Source organism: Suillus fuscotomentosus (assembly GCF_016647785.1).
Source record: "Suillus fuscotomentosus strain FC203 chromosome Unknown F5891scaffold_54, whole genome shotgun sequence".
Lineage (NCBI taxonomy): Eukaryota > Fungi > Basidiomycota > Agaricomycetes > Boletales > Suillaceae > Suillus > Suillus fuscotomentosus.
In genome coordinates, this window is record NW_024539566.1 from 1 (window position 1) to 20,516 (window position 20,516).

At 46.4% G+C, this 20,516-nt stretch overlaps 6 protein-coding genes across 6 annotated transcripts; 2 read left to right on the forward strand and 4 right to left on the reverse strand.

The window, feature by feature from the left end:
• Positions 1-4,955: 4,955 nt before the first annotated feature.
• F5891DRAFT_1246444 (uncharacterized protein) lies at positions 4,956-5,962 on the reverse strand (the record flags this gene model as incomplete). The annotated part of the gene is made up of 3 exons (XM_041369815.1): positions 4,956-5,413; positions 5,466-5,521; positions 5,706-5,962. The coding sequence occupies 3 exons, from the start codon at positions 5,960-5,962 to the stop codon at positions 5,202-5,204; spliced, it is 525 nt and encodes a 174-aa protein (XP_041222085.1). The 3' UTR covers positions 4,956-5,201.
• A 668-nt stretch (positions 5,963-6,630) lies between these two features.
• Positions 6,631-8,639, reverse strand: F5891DRAFT_1052826 (uncharacterized protein). The gene is made up of 9 exons (XM_041362555.1): positions 8,289-8,639; positions 8,104-8,231; positions 7,933-8,053; positions 7,517-7,882; positions 7,400-7,463; positions 7,323-7,349; positions 7,105-7,272; positions 6,991-7,047; positions 6,631-6,940 (listed from the first exon to the last, which is right to left on the reverse strand). The coding sequence occupies exons 1-9, from the start codon at positions 8,498-8,500 to the stop codon at positions 6,725-6,727; spliced, it is 1,359 nt and encodes a 452-aa protein (XP_041222086.1). The 5' UTR covers positions 8,501-8,639; the 3' UTR covers positions 6,631-6,724.
• Positions 8,640-8,733: 94 nt separating this feature from the next.
• F5891DRAFT_1052832 (glycoside hydrolase family 1 protein) lies at positions 8,734-11,610 on the reverse strand. Its single transcript, XM_041362556.1, has 16 exons — positions 11,252-11,610; positions 10,895-11,202; positions 10,744-10,842; positions 10,647-10,684; positions 10,468-10,590; positions 10,268-10,404; positions 10,170-10,201; positions 9,895-10,039; positions 9,761-9,835; positions 9,675-9,698; positions 9,587-9,606; positions 9,494-9,514; positions 9,205-9,394; positions 9,127-9,148; positions 8,984-9,077; positions 8,734-8,932 (listed from the first exon to the last, which is right to left on the reverse strand). The coding sequence occupies exons 1-16, from the start codon at positions 11,310-11,312 to the stop codon at positions 8,897-8,899; spliced, it is 1,425 nt and encodes a 474-aa protein (XP_041222087.1). The 5' UTR covers positions 11,313-11,610; the 3' UTR covers positions 8,734-8,896.
• A 198-nt stretch (positions 11,611-11,808) lies between these two features.
• F5891DRAFT_1130226 (uncharacterized protein) lies at positions 11,809-13,198 on the forward strand (the record flags this gene model as incomplete). The annotated part of the gene is made up of 6 exons (XM_041364496.1): positions 11,809-11,869; positions 11,940-12,347; positions 12,373-12,461; positions 12,540-12,557; positions 12,610-12,624; positions 12,671-13,198. The coding sequence occupies 6 exons, from the start codon at positions 11,809-11,811 to the stop codon at positions 13,196-13,198; spliced, it is 1,119 nt and encodes a 372-aa protein (XP_041222088.1).
• A 598-nt stretch (positions 13,199-13,796) lies between these two features.
• Positions 13,797-14,369, reverse strand: F5891DRAFT_1280556 (uncharacterized protein; the record flags this gene model as incomplete). The annotated part of the gene is made up of 2 exons (XM_041370423.1): positions 13,797-13,996; positions 14,057-14,369. The coding sequence occupies 2 exons, from the start codon at positions 14,367-14,369 to the stop codon at positions 13,797-13,799; spliced, it is 513 nt and encodes a 170-aa protein (XP_041222089.1).
• A 2,670-nt stretch (positions 14,370-17,039) lies between these two features.
• F5891DRAFT_1192857 (kinase-like protein) lies at positions 17,040-18,252 on the forward strand (the record flags this gene model as incomplete). Its single annotated transcript, XM_041367660.1, has 5 exons — positions 17,040-17,109; positions 17,167-17,438; positions 17,495-17,563; positions 17,622-18,133; positions 18,183-18,252. The coding sequence occupies 5 exons, from the start codon at positions 17,040-17,042 to the stop codon at positions 18,250-18,252; spliced, it is 993 nt and encodes a 330-aa protein (XP_041222090.1).
• Positions 18,253-20,516: the final 2,264 nt, after the last annotated feature.

A 20,516-nucleotide genomic window follows, 5' to 3' on the forward strand; every position in this document is an offset into this window, starting at 1 on the left:
AGGTCACAAACTCAGCAAAGATCCAAACAAGTTTCTCCCTACCTTTTTAAAGGCCACAGAAGATAATGGGCCAAGTCTTGAGACAACGGGAATTTTTTATGAGGTGGTGGGCTTGGTGCATCTAGAGGTCAGAAGATGATCTGATATCCAAGGTCACAAACATCAGCAACCACCCAAACAAGTTTCTTCCCACCTTTTTAAAGGCCACAGAAGATGATTAACCAAGTCTTGAGACACCAGGAATTTCTTGTGAGGTGGTGGGCTTGGTGCACCTGGTAGTCAGGGGTGGTTAGACACCAGAGGTCATAAACATCAGCAAACATCCAAACAACTTTCTCCCCACCATTTTAAAGGCCACAGAAGATGATAGGGTTAGTTTTGGATTGCTAATAATTTTTTGTGATGCTGTATGTTTTTCCTCCCCCTACATCCACCCATGTTGGCCAAAGATATTGCAAAATTGGTTCAAGACCATGTAGTTACATGACTATGATACATATAGAGCCATTCTGATAAGATTCTAGCCTGCCCAAATAGGGTTATGGCATCCCAATATAGATATTTGGTAGCAAGACATGGCCGGCAGTAAAATGATCATAACTCATGTTCCCGACCACCAACTTCCTTAAGAGTTGGTGCAATAGCATCCCAGTGATATGTTTCATGATCTGAGATAGTCAGAATGGCTAAAGAATGTGGGATGTTATATATAATATAGCCATAGGGTGTATAGTGGGCTTGATACATCTGGAGGTCAGGGGGTGGTCTGGCTCTGGAGGTCCTATACTGAAGAAAACATGAAAGCAAGTTTATTCCCACTATTTTCAAGGCCACCAAAAATGATGGACCAAGTTTTAAAAGGACAGGAATTTTTTGTGAGGTGGTGGGCTTGATGTACCTGGAGGTTTGGAGTGGCCGGACATCAGAGGTCACAAACATCAGCAAAGATCCAAACAAGTTTCTCCCTACCTTTTTAAAGGCCACAGAAGATAATGGGCCAAGTCTTGAGACAACGGGAATTTTTTATGAGGTGGTGGGCTTGGTGCATCTAGAGGTCAGAAGATGATCTGATATCCAAGGTCACAAACATCAGCAACCACCCAAACAAGTTTCTTCCCACCTTTTTAAAGGCCACAGAAGATGATTAACCAAGTCTTGAGACACCAGGAATTTCTTGTGAGGTGGTGGGCTTGGTGCACCTGGTAGTCAGGGGTGGTTAGACACCAGAGGTCATAAACATCAGCAAACATCCAAACAACTTTCTCCCCACCATTTTAAAGGCCACAGAAGATGATAGGGTTAGTTTTGGATTGCTAATAATTTTTTGTGATGCTGTATGTTTTCTCCTCCCCCTACATCCACCCATGTTGGCCAAAGATATTGCAAAATTGGTTCAAGACCATGTAGTTACATGACTATGATACATATAGAGCCATTCTGATAAGATTCTAGCCTGCCCAAATAGGGTTATGGCATCCCAATATAGATATTTGGTAGCAAGACATGGCCGGCAGTAAAATGATCATAACTCATGTTCCCGACCACCAACTTCCTTAAGAGTTGGTGCAATAGCATCCCAGTGATATGTTTCATGATCTGAGATAGTCAGAATGGCTAAAGAATGTGGGATGTTATATAATATATAGCCATAGGGTATAAAGGCTGCAAGGACAAAATCCGAAGGACCGTGGGAAAGATCCAGATAGACTTCTGGAAAATTCGGAGGATCAGATGAGCGGAGGATCAGAGAATCAGAGGATTGGAACTCTGGCCTAGGGAATTACTCCCTAGGTCTGAGACGGATAATGACTAAGTTGAAGGACTAGAACTTGATATGAGGATGTAGTGTGAAGGCTAGTGTGAGGACTAACATGATATTTAGACTGAGGAACTATGGTACATATACAAGAGTTTATATACTAAGTAACTACTGGAAAGATCAATAAACAAAGGTCTAAGGCTATGTACAAGGCATAAGCAAAACTATCACATGCGAGTCAGAAATAAAGCATAGGTTAATGGATCAGTAAGCATACTGGTGGTAAGTATAACTGAGGTACTGGAAACAAGGAATACCGGATAGGCTATGTATCAAGAAGCTTATCGTATATCAGCTCAGAAATGTATCTATACATCTGATAGGATTGGATTGGACCGGATTGGATGTGGTCTGGATGAGATGTGTGGATATGCAAAATATAACATTAGGGGGATGGGACAAGGGTGAATGATGCAGGCTAGCTGCAAAGGTAAAGGGATCTAGATGTGGATATGCAGATGTGGATGTACAGAGGTGTAGGGATCCAGATGAGTAGAAGACTGCAGGCTAGCTGCAAAGGTAAAGGGATCTAGATGTGGATATGCAGATGTGGATGTACAGAGGTGTAGGGATCCGGATGAGCAGAGGACTGCAGACATAGGAAATCTGAAGGTCCGGATGAGGCGTGGGAATATTATCGGACGTAGGTCCGGAAATATGGGATATGACATTGTTGTAGCATGCCTTGGGGAGCCATTAACACGGGCGTAGCCTTGCAAATAAGCTAAGCTTCAGTTCAAAGACTTAGATGTAAAAAAACACACTACTCATATGGGATTCAATCTGCACATTTCCTTTGGCAGTCATGGTAGCATTACTTTGGCCATACAGCACTGGTCAGGGGAATATATGACAGGATCACTGAGCTAGCCAAAGTCTAACATGAATGTGGCTGGTGCAGGTAATGAGGCATGAAGATCTTGAAGCATTAAATGAAGGTGATCATAGTTGGAATCTTCTGTGAATGTGAGAGAGCACCTGTAAATTAGAATAGTTGCAAACTCGACTCTCCTATATTCATGACATGGAGAAAGCTGAATTTTTGATCATTTGCAAGGAAGAGTTGATGGAGTGATGGCCTGAGAAATTCAAGGACCATAGGATGATACACTGACTCTCTTCCAAACCAGAGGGTGTGGGAAATGCTAATTCTGCCTTCAAGTTGCTTCAAAATGCAGTATTTACACTCTACAGAAGATGGGTGGTCGACAATAGTTTCAAGTTTGAGCATTATTGATGATGTTCCATGTAGAATATACAATGGCCAAGTGGTATATTATAAGTAGATCTCAATCAGCACATGAACAATAAATAACTACAGTGGCTCAAAAAGTGTTCAATGTTTGTAACTTTTCAAGTAATTGCTTTATTATGAGCCAGGGTGTGGGAATATGACTGAACTGTAGAGGGGTGTCATAAAGCTGTACTTGTTAGCCTCATTGAAGTTCCCTATAGCATGGGAAGCTGATGTCATCATGTGCATATATGGCTATTTTAATTTGGTGACTCATTGAGATACTTTTTTGACTTTCAGTTTGATCGACACAATCTCTATAATTATGATACTTCATGTGACCTCCTGTTGCTCTAATCACTTCTGCCACTCTTCTAGACATGCTATCTATCAATTTGGAGTATTTATTCTTAGCACTCCTTTCTCACTCTGCTGCAACTCTGTCCTACAGCTGAAATAGCCCCTATAATAAATTTTGATAGACTGCAAGCAATTTCTTGAATATTTTTCAGAGATATTCAAAAGGGCTGATGTACAGGGACGATAGAACATTGGACCAGCATAGATCTAGAGCAGTCTAGACCAGCTGTACTACCTTAAGCCTAGAACAGCCTCCTGATCCCCATCTTGGGATCATAGACCCAGAAGCGCCTCATGCTACCTTATGGCGCTTCTTCCCCTTTAAACTGACAGGACGCATGCCACCTCATGCATCATTGACTCATAGGATAAAACAGCCTTATGTACTTATCTTGACACAGATAGATTCGTGGACACAGGCTCCTACCTAACCTTATAGAATATGCCTATATAGCTCAGACACATATCATCGTATTTCTCACTTTGATATACTTGGTAATTTTCTAGAACTAGTACAATTCCAGTACTTTGTCATCCATCAGAACTCCTTTTAGAGTAACCTCTAGTCCCTCTGTCTTGACCGCCAGCCGACGCTACCTTAGCAATACATCCATGAGCTCTACAGCTTTATAAGCTGCTGCACTTACCAAGCTTGTTGGAGGATACCTTAGGATTCCCCTGAGCTTAGAACTCATCCTTCCACCTATGCAAGACCACATTCGAGATCAGCTATTCAACCGCGGAAGGCTCAACCTATCCAAGTCGTAACAGTTTGAGGTGGCTTGAAGCTAGCTCAATTCGTTGTTCCCATATTGTTGGCTTGTGCTGGTTTGTGCTGGTCCAGGTGGCTTGCGGACTGGACCGAGTTGCACGTAGGTGACTTGGTTCATGGAGACCACCAAACTGCTGGAAAACCAGTGAGAGCCGAGCCTGTCCAGCCATAGCTAAACCATGACATGACTATCAGCAATGGATACAAAAGACAGACCAGTATCTGAACGTACTCCTAGACGCAGAGGTTCCTGCCAACAGAATATGCTCATGTGTGAGAGCGATGGGGGCTGCAAATGTAGTACTTTGCTTTATGAAGTGTGGGGACATGGTATACTGGTGGTATACAAGAATGCAGCGCTTGGTGTAGGAAAGTAGTGTACGCTTGGAGAGGCGTTCAGCACAAGTTGTGGATATGGCTGCTATGAGGCTACAGATATGTCGGTCTCTACACTGCATTATGACAAACCACGCCGAGTAGGCAATACTGGTGGTACGACTATAAGCTTCTGAACTCGGTGTTTTGCGCCACAAGCATGACATGTTTTCCCACTTTGAGGGGCCTTTACCCTTGTAAGCATGCGACTCATTCCTACCATTTGCAAGCCATAAGAGATTTATTAGAGATCGCATCACGATACATGCCGTTGCGAGCTAGGAAAGTAAAATCCATTATGGTCGAGTGGTAAAGATGGGTCATCATATTGAGATCTTGAGTTCGATTCCTGCCATTGCCAATTTATATTTTTTGAATTTTGCACCATATTTCTGAGCATTATGACTGTATGCGGCTGGGAATGCGACGAGAAGATGACACAAGACCATGGATGGACAGAGCAAGACGAGGAGCACGACAAAGATATGAGGCCAAAATTTCCCGCGGTCTGATGAAAACGCGTCCATGATTTTCGAGTATTTTGCTCATATGTCGCCGGGATCTTGATGCGATGATGTCGTGAGACCATGGATGGAATGACATTGACAAGGAGCATGGCTTTGGACTGGGACAAAAAGTGATTAATAAGCGATGACAAAGGCACGACCCTCACTGAGACGGACGAAACGACCACCCTGAAAGCGACCCCCCCCAGTTTGAGAGGGGCAAAGCCACCCCCCCAACACGCCGGAAGCGGCGGGGACGTTTGCAGGGGTGCGACCACGAAGCCCCCTCCCGATAGGGTGTGCTAGTGTTAGATGCGTGTTGTACCACTCTGCGGCTTTCCTGACACCTATGTACTTTTTATTAGTACACCCAAATATACAAATCTGAGCATCACCGACCTCGATCATTCCAGTCGTTCGGCGTCTCGTCGTCTTCTCGCACACGATAGTAGTCTCTCTATGACGCATATATCAGTAATGAGGGAAATTTGGGACACTTCATGAGAACGCCAAGATTTGAAGGATAGTATGGAATACGACTTCAAGATCAAAGACTGGGCTCGGTACAGAACAGGAGGCGAAGCAACATATTGTTAACCACAACAAGGCAAAACTCGATAATTCATGAAGATGACTCACGACCTGAACTCATTGTAAAATACCCATACTTTCCGCTCGTCAGTTGTCGTGAGGGCCTTGAGGCGACTATACAAGGGTAATGACCGATGACGGACTTCTTTCATAACGGTTTGTAGGATGATGATGGGGGGCGTGAAGTAATTGGATTTGATCAAGTCCATCTGTAAAGTATCAGCACCGTGCGCGACCTCGTACTCATATGCATACCTGTGCAAGAAGTACATTAGTCCTTGTAACACCACGAAAAATGCGCTCATGGTGTGATGCAACTTAGTGTCGGATGTATCAGAGTGCCATGTTGTCCCTTAGCAGTGCGATTTGAAATTTGAAAGCGCTTTTGAAAGTTGAAGTGAGTTTTGACAACAATTATAAAATGTTGCGCTCGTCGTTGACAACAGCGAGCTTGTACATTGCGTATCGCGCGTCATGATGAAGTCAAGGCACGGTCGAATGACGAACTCGTAAGCAGGTCCACCCTCCCAGCGGCTTGCGTCCTAGATCACTATATGAACTCCATGCACCCTGGTCACGACATTCAAGTTCTGACCCCAGTCATGGAAGAATCTTCACCTTTATAGATCCCTGGAATGAGATATGTCCACCACTGCAGACCCATCAGAGCACTTGGCTCCTGAGCATGCACTACATATCAGCTGTCAACTTCGTCAGAACCTGGACGAAGAGACGAGCAACAGACACCGTGACGAGGAACCAAAGAGCGAGACGGGCGGACAAAATTTACCATAGGTATCATTAACTTACACGTTGCTTACATGTAGCATCGTCAACGACAATTCATCTCAAATTTAATTCCCCTCCGAACTCCCTCTTGTTATATACTGCTGCGCATTTGAAAGCACATCTGCAGGAGACAAGTTCTGCTTGGAGAGCGGAAGAAACTTATGACTTTTGGTCAGCGCGCCAGGAACCCTTTCTAACTGAAACTCGTGTTTTATCATAACTTACAAGATAAACTCATTACTTCTCTACACAACAACCTCCGACCTCCAGTATTCTTGTCAGCACTTGATGAAATTTCCAACGATCATACTCGGTATGCCCCACTTATCCCGCCTGATTGTGAATGAGAAGCAACAGTTTACGAAGCCCTCCTCATTGGGAACATCCTCCTTTTTCGGCGATTGTGACTGCGTATTGATGAGGGGTTTATAACGTAGCACGCAAGAAGTGAGCACGGCCTTTTGAGAAGAGTCAAAAGCAACATGGCCGTATTTCTAACATGTGTGATCAAAAGTTGAAGTGAGTTACGACGGACTAGGCTCACCTCCCAGTAATTGACTGCCGACTCTTCTGCCATAAGCTCGTAGATACAAAGGCGGCCCTACAACAGAAAGAATTAGCTCCTGCAAGCATTGATAGTCACGTTGAGGCAGCTTACGTCTCGCATCATGTATCCATCGACGCCTACGAGTTCTGAAAACTCACGGTTTCCTTTATAGATCTCACCTGTTCGGCGCCAGAGACACGCTGGGACACCCATAGCTGAGAAGACACGGTCGTAATCGAGAAGTAATCGCTCGAAGGCCTCTTCTATGAATACAAGGTCCTTGTGACGTGGTCAATTGCAAAATACATCAACAGGGACCTCAAACTCACGATATCACGTAGGGATTGCGCAACAGCCTAAGTATGATTAGCAACTTTCGCAAATATCATAAAGCCTCCTCGCTCACTCGGAACTTGGGCCGTAGCACAGACAACGGTTGCAAAATTTGCTGCTTCGATTGTCGAGAGACACTTAAGATGAACAGGTGTCAAATCATTGTCTCAACACGAAGACGTTGACGCACTTGCGATCCATCCACCTTGACAACCGTGCATAGCCCTTGACATAATCATACGGTTTGAGTAGACCTGCCTCGTATTTGCTCCGAATAACACGGTTCAGTCGTTCGTCGCGAGTGCCTGACTCTTGATCTGCAGCAGTCATCAAAAACTTTTCTGTCTTGGTGGCAGACGGTAGAAGAGGGGGCGTGGGCTCTTCAGCGAGTGCCTCAGGGGGATGTGCTGGAGAATTGGATGTCGCTTCAGCAGCGGAGGTAGAATTTGAGATGTAAGGAGTGTTCTGAGAGAATGCGGGAGCAGGCATGAGGGAGGGGGTCACTGTTGGGGATGTAGTGAAGAAAGATCCCTCGTCTAGGGTTTCTAAGAAGTCACTGGAGCAACTAAGTGGGGCGCATGGTGGAGTGACCATAAAAAGACATACGTGAGGACTGAAAATTCGTTCCCTAAGGTTTCGGGCTGATACAGAAATGCGCCAGAGGGAACACTCATTGGCCACGCGGTAGTAGCTGGAGGAGGAGGCATTGTTGAACCATACATAGGTTCTGCGTAGATCGCTCTCAGTATGGGGAGTATAGAATCATGATATACGCACGAGCCATCGACCTTGCAGGATCAACACCGTTTGACGATGTAGTTGGAACAGCATCAGAACCCTGCTTCCCACCAGTCTTCGGTGGTCGCTGCTCGTCATGGCAAAGATGACCAATCTCGCGCTTGATACTACAGACATCAGCACATGCGACCGTGTATGTATCAAGTATGTTCGAGGGTGCTCACCAGCGTTGGCAGGGTCTGCCTTCGTCGCAAGTCATATGACTACGTCGACAATAGAGGCACGCGTGGTTGACCTTTCTTCGTTTCGTGGTCTTTCTTTTCTTTGAAGGATCGTCGGCCTCTGGTGTATGGGAAGTCGATTCTGGCTCATGGTGACCAGAAGGATCCACTGCTGGACCGGCATATGGATGGGCGGTAACAGCATAGTTTGTCATGGTGTGTGTGGGATAGATAAATCCAAGATGTACCAACCGAGGAAAGATCGAATGAAAGTCAAGTAATAATATTCTAGTTGTTGGCTCGTAGGTGGAGTTTCTAGGTTTCTGAGCCTGATCACACGATTTTGGAAGCGTACAACATTGCAACGTATCGCCTGCTCACAAGGACCTACAACATGCCGCGGCGGACCCCAAACACCTCTCTCGCTTAATACACGAGGAACTACCATGTCTGGGCACAGTCACGCTATGTAAAATACTAAACAATTGGCAAATAGATACATAAAGCAAGAGCAGCGAGTTAGATTCCTCTGAGATACCTCACTAACTTATAGGTACAATCGTCACACACCAGTGCTCCAACAATGCTCGGGCGAAAGAAACAGATTTCTTCTATCTGTCGCCCGCGTCGACGTTATCTCCGAACCACTGCAGAGGTGCGTAAGCATTCTTGACCTTTATTCTTGATGGCAAACTAACCTTAACGAGGAATTTCGCAGACTCTTTGGGATATCGCTGTTGGGTCTCATAGTCGACGTATGTTACGCCAAATCGTGTGATGTATCCATCCGCCCTGGGAGTGACATAAGCGAAGGGGGATATCATCAATCTTTCTGCCTCACCACTCAAAATTATCCAGAAAGCCTAGGAAGGAAGGAATAAGATTAGAAAATTTGATCGCGAATGATAAGAATACATACTCCACGGGAAATAGGCTCTGACATCGACGCCATCCTCAAGCACAGCAGCCTTGATAGAAGCGGTGTTACCCTTGAAGTAGTTCACACGGTCGTTGTCCTGCAATGCCTCCTCTATCGGCTTCGAACTCTCATCTTTGACAGCGAATCCATTTTCGGTGACGCTGAAGTCAAGGTCAGCGCATCGCCCCAACTGCTGCCTCGGAATATCTCACTAGATGGGTAGTTTGTATCTCTGTTAAATGCTCGTCAGTAACCGTAATGCGTGCACGCTATGAACTGGTGGGCAAACCTTCCAAATGTAATTAAGCAACTATTTTGACACGAAGGAACCGGGAACCGAAGGTGTCAGCCATGTTTCTTTCGTATTAACTATTTTACTCACATCGCGAAATCCTTCGGGGTCTGGAGTATAATAGGGATGTCAGTAAAATATTCACTATGTCTCATATTCATATTATCTCGTAACTTACAGTCCTGCAACCAGGCACAGTGCGCTGCAACATCGCCGTGATTCATGAATTTCTGATTCTAAATCTAGAAGGCAGGAGACACTTACCTTGGGTACCTAATTGAGTGCCGTCAGGACGGATGAAGGTATACTCGACGAATCCTTGGAATTCATCATCGCCACCTGGCTCCTGTAACGACAGTTCAGGCGCATGAGGGTCAAAGCGGATAAAACGAACGTACTGCACAAGTGGGTGGTGTAGGTGTTCATGCCATAGAAATCAGAGGATCCTTTGACGACCTTCAATTCTTCCGGTGTAAACTCCGGCAGACGCTCCTGGAGCATCTGTTTCATATATTCCGGGTAATGACCGAGATAGATTGGATCCTGGCAAATAGTATTATGTTATTTAACGACTCGAAAGAGCATACGACCTGAAGCTTACAGCAAACCATCCTATCAACCGTCCGTCAGCACGGACCGGATGCTACAGGCACGGACCGAACTCACCAATAACTACGTCAAGGGCGTGCTGTGCCGCTTCCACATCTGAAAACACGGACGCGCGTCATCAATATCCGTTCATCATATCAGCAAACCGGAGATTGCACTTACTCTGTGGACTGTCATCGTATGGCATGGCCCAGTCACCATTGAGCGTGATTCCGATCTGGCCACCCTGCACGGCCTTAAACTCCTCGCGATAAAGTCTAACTGCGTGTGCGTGCGATAAAATGACACTATGGCCAACTCTGTGGGGTGGTGTGGAATTAGCAAACTAATTGCGTACATACAGATGCAAGTGGTAGACGTACATCCACGGTTCGGTGGAGGAGTCGCCTTCGGGTGATCGTTCTCGGTCGCTTGATCGTCCTGGCGCGAAGACGCCCCTTCCATACCCCAGAATTGAGACGCACCATGGCTCGTTCACTGTCAGCCTAGAGACGTATGGTTGATGAAATGACGGAATACCCCATCACTGTGGAGTACGCACCAGTGCTTGACTCTGTCTCCGAAAGCCTGGAAGCAGACCTGACGACCGTATTTTTGCTCATTTCACCCATACGCGTAAAAATTACACAACAACTCGCCTTAGCATAGTGGACGTAGTCCTGGACAATCTCATCCTTGTTCAACCATCCGCCATATCTGTCATGCAGGGCCTGGGGGAGATCCCAGTGGTATAAAGTCTGAGAAAGCATAGTGAGAACTCGCCGAAGTAGCCGCGCATGCTTCACATACAACAAATGGGATTATGCCATGTTCCAGCAGTGCATCAATAAGATTGGAGTAGAAGGCTATACCTTTGGGGTTAACGGGGTCGTTGCGGCCACCAAGCGGGATGATGCGAGACCAGGACAAGGAAAAGCGATAGGACTTGACGCCATAGTGGGCAAGTAGAGCAATGTCCTCCTTCCAGAGCCTGTATGAATCGGTTGCCACATCTCCGTCTCGGCCGTCCAGTGTCTTTTTAGGTTGTTTCGAGAAGTCGTCCCAGATAGACTTTCCGCGTCCATCAACATTGGTGGATCCTTCGATCTGGAAACTCGCTGTAAAACATGTTAATGCATGATGATCAACGGAACAAAAGAAACTTACCAGTAGCAAATCCCCATATGAAGTCCTTTGGCAACTTATTTGCAACTTCTGCAGACATCATTGAATCAGGAGCCAACTTGTAGCGGGTGGTGAGGCACACTATCACGAAAATGTGAAGCCTCTTAAACTACTAGAGCACATTGGTAACATAGAGCTTCCTGTGAGGATTCTGAGCAAAGCAACCGACAATTATCCGGGTGAGTGTATTGGGAATTTGAAAAGTAAACAGCACAATCTGGTTCGCTGCCTTGTTCAAGTGATCACAGGTGAAATAGATGGATGCAGGACGGGTTGCATATGTGCACCTGATAAGAATTAGATATAATTTTAATACAAAGAACGCATGCTTTGGAGTAGACATGGGAGTATGTTCCAGACGGTGTTGAACATGTGAGCCACATATATGCATCTGATGGCATCATGTGTGATCATGTGCTGTCCGATATTTCTCCGTGATAGTGGACGGGAATAAAGCGAATCATATAATATTTGAATAGCCAAGGCAGAGTACGTGTCTTCGTCCCCGTTGCTGTTAACATTCATCTTGTCGATTATTCATGTCAGCTTCAAACACCGCCGGAACCGCCATACTTGGCGCGGGTATTTTCGCAAAGGAAGGTGTGCAACATCAATTGGATCATATCGACCGAACATCCACAACGCTTATAACTTGATAACATTTCAACAGCACACCTTCCTGCACTACAAACGCTTGGCCCTCTCGCACCAAAGCTTAGAGCCGTTTACTCGCGATCAGAGAAGACTGCACGTGAATTTGCAGCCCAAGCAACAACCCTCCTCAACGCTACCCCTGATGTCTACTATGACGGAAACCCATCTTTCAATCTTGATACACTTCTCGCAAGACCTGACATTTCATCCGTTATCGTCGTTCTCCCAATCACTCAACAGCCATCCATCATCTTGAAAGCTCTCGCTGCCGGCAAGCACGTGCTAAGTGAAAAGCCTGTTGCACCGGACGTGGCGTCTGGTGCCAAATTGATCGCTCAGTATGAAGCACAGTATAAGCCCAAGGGGCTTGTATGGAGAGTAGCCGAAAATTTCGAGGCAGAGCCAGGCTACATCGCCGCTGGCCGTGCTATTCGCTGCCGGCAAGATAGGGAAAGTCACCTTCTTCAGCTCTCGTACCGTCAACTTCATGGACAAGGATTCGAAATGGTATAACACCCCGTGGCGAACTGTTCCGGACGTGAGCAAATGTCAATCTCCTCGTTCTGATCCATGATCTGACACGTTCTGGCCCGTGCCTTTGCCTCTATCGGATTAGTATCAAGGAGGCTTCCTGGTAAGATTCATGTTGTGCTCGCCTCAACCAGCTGACACTTGGCTGATCATAGCTTGATGGCGGTGTGGTCAGTTGAAAATACTGGCAGGAACCCGCAACTGACTTGCTTCTAGCACTCTGCCGCAGCTCTACGTGTCATACTCCCAAGTGCAATGACATACCTCTCCGGGTTTGCATCGCTCAACAAGGAGTGGCTTGCGCCCCATGATACCATCAACACGATCATAAAGAACGCGGACGGTTCACATGGCATTTACGAGCTCAGTTTCGCTGCACCCAGCCCATCTCGTACCAGTGCAGGTGGAGGTCTTGTCTTCACCGGTGCAGATGGCTGGCTTCAGGTTCAGCAGACCCAGGTTCGTGACCTCATCCACAACGTCGAAAAGCCCATTCTTCGCGTCACTATCAAGTCGGCCACCCGCGATGCAAATGGGGTACTTGGCCCCGAAAAGGAGGAGGTTATCGATGAGCCTATGAGAGGTGTAGAATTGGAGCAGGCGAGCTTCTTTGCCGCTATAGATGGAAAAGATGATGGCCTTGGCAGCCCCCTTGGTGCACTGAAGGATGTTGCGGTCATTCAGGCTGCCTTGACTAGTAGTGGTGGACTCATTGATCTCGAGAAACTCATCAGCCAGTCCTAGATGGGCATGTGACGCGGAAAAGTCGCGGAAGAATATGATGTACAAAACAATCGGCATGTAATTATGGGATTTGTTATCGATGGCAACCGTTCCTTTGCGCCATACACATGTATGTATTTTGATGTCTCTTGTATGTAGTTTCGGATGCTATATGTTTGCTATGTCCCTAATAATTAGAATGGGTGATGCGTATGGAGACTTTCAGGAATTTAAAGCTACGTCACAAGTCGACGATGGCACCCTGATGGAAAGGGTAAAGCGAGCTAGGCGAGATTGGTTCGTACTTTGTAAGTTTTTGCGATATTGTGGTGAGACGAGTGGTGGGATGCATATAAGTGCAGGCAGCATTGAACAATTAACCCTACTGATGCGACCAGGTCAAAACCACCTGTGGGTGCAAATTGAGTGATGGAGATCTTCAAACACAATTTGTACACCTCAGGGATTATGACGATAGCTCACAGTGAAATCAACTCCACAATTCCTGCGCAAAACTCGAAAAACGAATGGTTCGATATGCTGAAAAAAAAAGTATCGAAAACAGAGGCGACAGAGCGATTACAAAATGCGGAATGTCCAACAGTGAGGAAACAGACGCTTATCGTATACCAGAAGGCGGTGGCAAGGGCTGAGTGGGAGGAAGAACAAGATTTGTAGGAAGACGGAGATTGAGATCGGTAAACACCCTGTATATTACACCCGCCGATACACCAGCCTCGACCAGATATTCAGGAGAAACGCCCCAGCCTAGGAGATCAAGTACGAGGTTCTTGGTGTGATCCAGGTCTTGGCGAGTCACTATGAGGAAAGTTTCAGTCGACATTTACACTGTACAGAGGAATAGAAGTGTTTACATACTAGGTCCCATATCCGGACGTTGTGGTGTTGTTGATGTGGCGGTCAAGCCGCAGGCAGTGATTGAGGGAGAAGGTAAACGGGAGCTCTGAGCAGAGTCAGAGGAATGACTTGTGCCACTTGATATATTCAACAGCTGGCCCGCGATTCGGGGAGAAGTTGAAGCACTACTTGATGTGTCTTCCTCGGAAATCTCTCCTTCCTCTAGGTTATCTTGATCTGTTACCGCAGTGGCTGACGATGGAGTCTGGAGCTCGTCAGATTGCCCATTCTCTAGAACTGCAAGCGCTGGCTTCAGAGATATCTTGTCTGCCATGTTGGAGAAGAATTAGAAGCTATAGGACTTAAGAAAGTGATAGGCTATCGAACACGATGATGGCGAGAGCATAAAGTTGAACTTCTAGTGCTGCGTACTATTGGAGTTGGCCGCCGATTTGTCACGTGCTAAACGGCAACCAGCGACTGGACACCAATTGAAATCTCCTTCAAATACCAACCTCAGCGAACTTGAACATGACCAGATCTTAAACGTCAGACCCTTGACAACACGTTGATAGTGATCATCGATCGCCTCAGACTGCCTTCCCTTGCATTCTGCCAGTTGCGCTCCCCTGGACTCGGAATAGAACGTGATCGGGCCAGTAGTAAGTAACATCTATCGAAACGATGTGCTGCATCTGTTCTCGTTGTCTGTGATGACGTTTAATTGACAAAGTACAGTTCGTACCAAGAGGTAAAATTGTCAAATTGTCAAAAGATAATCTTGGCGAGATCGCTAATTAGGATCGTTGTCATTGACAGCAAGCTTATATTTGGGTGGTGCCGACTGTGCGACATGGGAAGCCGGTGCACTCGAGGGACAATGTAGTCGCTGCTACTCTGGTCTATAGATCCATCAGGAAAACTGCATCTTACTTGATGTTCGAGGTCAGAGTCCCCGAAAGTGTGAAAAAGTCCAATTCAAGTCCAAACCAGTAAGGACGCTGTACTTCAAAAAATTAAAGATGTTTGAGCTTACATAATGTTTGTCTTAACGCGCTTTGCAAAAACAATGTTAAATCGATTGTCCAAACCGTTAAGTGCGTAACAACTTCAACAGAGCAGTACGTACTACATCATACACGAATAAAAAGAACTTTGATAGCTATTGGACCATGCATATAATGTTAGGGCTCTGCCCCAACAATAATTGAGCATTAGAAAAAATTGGACCACGACAATCTTTATCCCGCAAGTCCCAGACTTCAGAGAGACGACTCAGATGGCAGGCTGGACTCAGAGACATGTTGGCGCTTCTAACCCTAGACTAGAATGATTTTGTAAATAGTCGAAGATCAATACTGTACTCAAGACATACCTTCGATATCGTGGAGAGCTGCATATTTAACAGAGCGAGTAAGTAGAGCACTCGAAAAAAGGGTACTAGATAATTACATTCAGGGGCCTAGCGACACATTCCTTATGAGACAGGATGCACAAAATACAGACAAGTTAGGACATACTTGTCTCCGGCTGGACTGGCTCGGTCGGTTTCTTGTCAAGAAGATAGTTCCAACACCAGGGTCCGAGAAGCCCATCAGCAATTAATGGCCGCTTCCATCTGCGGCAGGAGAGCGACGGTAACAAGACAAAGAGTCAATAATCCTTTCATGACTGTTAAATGTGAAGTGATTGTTGAAGTGAGGGGTGCTGAGTTAGCATCGATTCAAGGAATGCCGCTTTTATATATCGCTGTGACAAGCTGAATAGTATTAGAGCTCACTGTCTGAAGCCTTCGTTGAACATGACGTGTCAGTGCAACGTGCTTTGCTCACATCAAGACGTGACGTGTAATACGATAGACAGCGGCTGATGACGAGACAATGTCCAACATACTACCCCAAAGGACTCCACACTCTGAAGCAAGACATGACATGTCAGTGCAACGTGCTTTAAGACAGATACGTCAGACGATTTATATATACAAAGTTATGTGACGGGGCCCCAACGCTACCGTTGCGTCAGTTGCAACATCGACGCGACATCTCTATTTTTGCACCGCGACATCCATTTGGATCCAGAAATTTCAAATGTAGAAAGTCGCAGCTCGATGCGGCGTCCATAGGAAACAGGCAACAACGCGACTGATGGAATGCAGTGAGATGCGACATCCTTAGGCAATAAGATTAGAATTGAGTGTGTTTCGCAAGATAATGCAATGTTGGAACCACTGAAGACGGCGCGCAAATAAAAGCAGAGTGATTCTATAGGACCCATCTGGTTGAGCTGACAGCACCATGAGAGGAAGATGATCTTGCCCGGACCGAAGAATAAAAAAATAATATCAACTTGAAAAGCGAGGATCCTGGATGATTGACAAATGAAGTATCCAAGAAGTTGTGCAACACCTGCCGAAAAATACCGGACTGAGCCCAGGGCTGCGGGAGAGAGACATCTACTATATATGGCACTGCATGAACAGGCCAGCAGGTCCATCATGTAGGGAAGCCTTGGAGGTGATGGGAACATATCGATGGCATTGTAGCCGAGGACATGGTTGTTGGCGCTGGTATACCTAGACACTGAAAAAATGGCAGGGGTTACAGGAGCAGACAGTTGCGGTAAATATCTGGAGGGCCTCACTTGATAGTGTGGGCTTCGATGAGGGAAAGGGTTGGGAGATGTATGTAATGTACAGGTGCGGAGTGATTGACGAGTAGTATTACCACGGCTCGGCTATGGTCGGCTCCGGTTCGGCATTTGCCGGTTTGCCAGAAGTTTGGCAATTATTGTGAGCCAAGCCACTGATTAGTGACTCGGTCCGATTTGTAAGCCATGCAAACTGGTTTCAACCAAAAATGTGTGAATCTTGGCTTGAACCGCTTTAAGCTGGCTCAAGCCAGTCCAGGCTGAAATGCAAAAGTGGCAGTTGGGTGGCAGAATATTATTCGCTTTCCTCTCAGTTAGTTGATTTCACGTTATTTCTACTTAGGCTATTGTATACATCATGGATAAGGTCCCTACTCGAGTTGATGGAAGGTTTAGGCTGGGAGACGTGTTGGGGTCTGGCTCGTACGGTATGTCATTCCCATATCACTGACTACATGTTGATTCAACATTTGGATCGCATTTAGCTGTTGTGTATCGCGCACGGAATATCATCAAGGATAACGCAGTTGCCATCAAGCTTGAACCTATCAACCACTCATCTTCCGTGCAGCGTGAATACCGCATTTTGAAAAACCTTGAAGGTGGTATTGGGATTCCCCGTGCCCTTTGGTTTGGTAGGGAGTCGGCCTATCACGCTCTAGTTCTTGACCTCCTTGGGCCATCACTGCATCATATCTTCCTTGCCCACAACCGAAAATTTAGCCTTGACACTGTTGTAAATCTAGGAGACCAGCTGGTCAGTCAGTGTGTGTATTGCCATTGCACGCGCAGACCGCTAACCCCATCTCCCAGCTTTCACGTCTTGAATACATTCATTCGCATAATTACATCCACGGTGATATCAAACCACAGAATGTTGTGGTGGGCCTTGGCGATTTGAAGCACACCTGCCTTTCTCATCGATTTCGGCACCGCAAAGGAATTCTGGAACACATCGACCGGAGTCCATATACCATTTTGCCAAGGTCAACGTCTTACCGGCACTCCTGCATTCGCGTCAATCAACGATCATTTGGGACTTGAACTGGGTCGTCGTGATGACCTTGAATCACTCACCTACATGTTAATATACTGTTTGCAGGGCTCTCTTCCATGGTTGACCAGTGACCAAGAGAAGCTTTCCAGCTCTTCCATACTGGAGCGCAAAGTCAACACTACCATCGAAGTTTTGTGTCAAGGAATTCCTGTCCAATTCGCAACAATTCTCATTTACACACATGCTCTCGCATTCTCAGAGGACCCTGACTACAACCACATTTGTTCCTTACTTCGTGTACTTCATTCTACATCACCTGCTCCAGCAAGCACAGAGCTGGATTTCGGCAAGCCTGATGTGCCTACCACACATCCCCTTCCATGCTATGATGAACCCTGGGAAATCAAGGCAGTGCCTTCAAGTCCATGCCCGCCCCTTCGTAGATCGTCTCGTGTGTCAGTAGTCCATTTTATGGCCTCACTTTTGAACTGACATCATTGCAAGGTTACGCCCACATAATCACTCCTCCACATTGCGTGCAACTGCCTCAACTCCACGCCGGAAAAAGGCCTAGTTTATATACCATGACACCGTTATATAGTGTTATTTGTTACTTGTACATACGACTGTATATGCATACTATGTGAGCTAATGATTCTATCATGATAGGTTTCATAGCAGCAGGCAGGAGCACAGCCTTTGAGCCTATGACTAATATCAAGACGGTATCTCATTTCTCCAACTCCCACGCACGGTGCAACCTCTTATCTTTCAACATGCTGCAGGCAGCAGCGCAACTCAGCAATGAGAGACTCATGGTGACTTTCTGAAGAGTCATTAAGCCTGAAAATGAGGATCTGATTTCTGATTTCCTTGATCATTCAGTCACACGGTCACCCATGGACCACGGTCACCCACTGTCTGCACAAGGACCTTATTCCATCCATTCTGTTGCAATCTAGAGAGCCTCTGGGCCCTCTGCTGGAGTCAATCGCCTCTAGTAAGTCCCTATCTCAAAATTGCATTAGTTTTTTTTGCTCCTCAAGGCTCTTACTCATCTGACTCGCATATAGCATTAAAACATCAAGGCTACTTCGCTAGCGACACCTATGGATTTTCCATCAGGGACTCGCAATCACTGCACGTTGGCGTGCTCTGGGGTTTCCCATGGTGAAAACCTATATAGACAGGTAATTCTGACATTAGATCCTTCAGCACAACCATGCCTCCTCGACGGAAGAACACTTCCCAGGTTGCTCCCAAAGCCGCTCCTGCTCCCATTACTGCCGCTCCCATGGCTGCCACTCCTCCTACTGCAACTCCTGCTGTTGCTCCCATTGCTGCTGCAGCGAATGTGTCCGTGCTTCAAAATCCCCCAAGACGTCGTCAGCTTCCTGTTAGATTCAGAGATAATGGTTCAAGTCCCGCTGCAGACGAAGGGGAATCCTTTCACCTCGAGAACATCTCCGATGATGAGGAAGACGAAGTGGCTAACCCTCCTGCACTCACAGTAATGCCTGTTGCATGCCCTAGTCCACTCCAGACTGCGATGAATACTGCCAGAACTGACCCTCTGGCCACTGGTGGCTGAGCCAAACCACCTAAATCCTCTGCCGACGTTCATTTCTTCTACTAGACAGGACCCTGTCACTCAGTCTAGAATCTGTAAAGCCTGCGAGTGAGTATTGTATTTGCAGTCTATCGTTTTTTCTAACATAATTTGCAAGAGAAATCCACGCTCATGACAATACTCATGCTGTTGTATCATACCTTGCTACTACAGGCACTACAGGTCGTCGGACACATGCATTCAACGAGCATACCATCATTTATTTGGAAGAAGCAGAGCGCAACCACTGGCACGTCCATGCTTCATCGCATTTGAAGACATTTTTGGATGATGGCTGGACGATCGTGACCTTGCATCAACGGCTCAAGGATCCGGCTTACACCTTGGACTCACTCGGTACTCCCCCAAGTCCTAGCTCACTCACCAGTACCAGCCTGTTAGCTCCAGATGACGTACTGCCTAACTTTACCCTGGACGAAATGCATAAACAGATCATGAGATTTATCGTTGCCGATGATCAGGTGAGTTGATGCGCACTTTCTACATACTATAGTCAGTAATTGTTTTCAGGCAATCAGCGTTATTGAATGCCCAGAATTTCACCGCCTGATCCGTCTTCTGCGGCCATCGCTCAATGAGACTGATGTCTTTCATCGAACTAAAATACATGAATTGGTCATTGATGCTTTCCATGAGCACTTCAATGCTTTGAAGAGGGACCTTGCGGTAGGTCTACAGTTGTCGAGAGCCCTGCAAAGCATCTTATATTCTTCAGGCTGCACTGGGAAAGGTTTCGTTCACATCGGACCTCTGGTTGGATTCTAACCTTTACCCATTCATGGCTGTTACCGCCCACTGGATTGCTAGGGCAGACCATAGTTCAGTCCTCGTCTTGAACGCAGCATTGATAGCCTTCCATCACGTCCCAGGAAGTCACACTGGAGAATTGCTAGCAGAAGTAATATTGCATCTTCTGGATCGTGCCGGTGTGACCAAGAAGGTTAGTGTTTAGTTGTGCTGTGTAGCATGCTCTAACTTTGTTCAGACTGGTCATTTCACCTTGGACAACGCCTCCAACAACCAGGTTGCCATGCGGGAGCTGTCCCACAAACTTGAGTCCCGGGGGATTGATTTCCCTCCCATTGACCACAGAATCCCGTGTTTCCCCCACATCATTAACATATGTGTGAAGCACATCATCGAAGAATACCACACAGCCGACTATTCGCTTGTGCCCGACTATTGGGTCATTGGCAATCGCACTATCA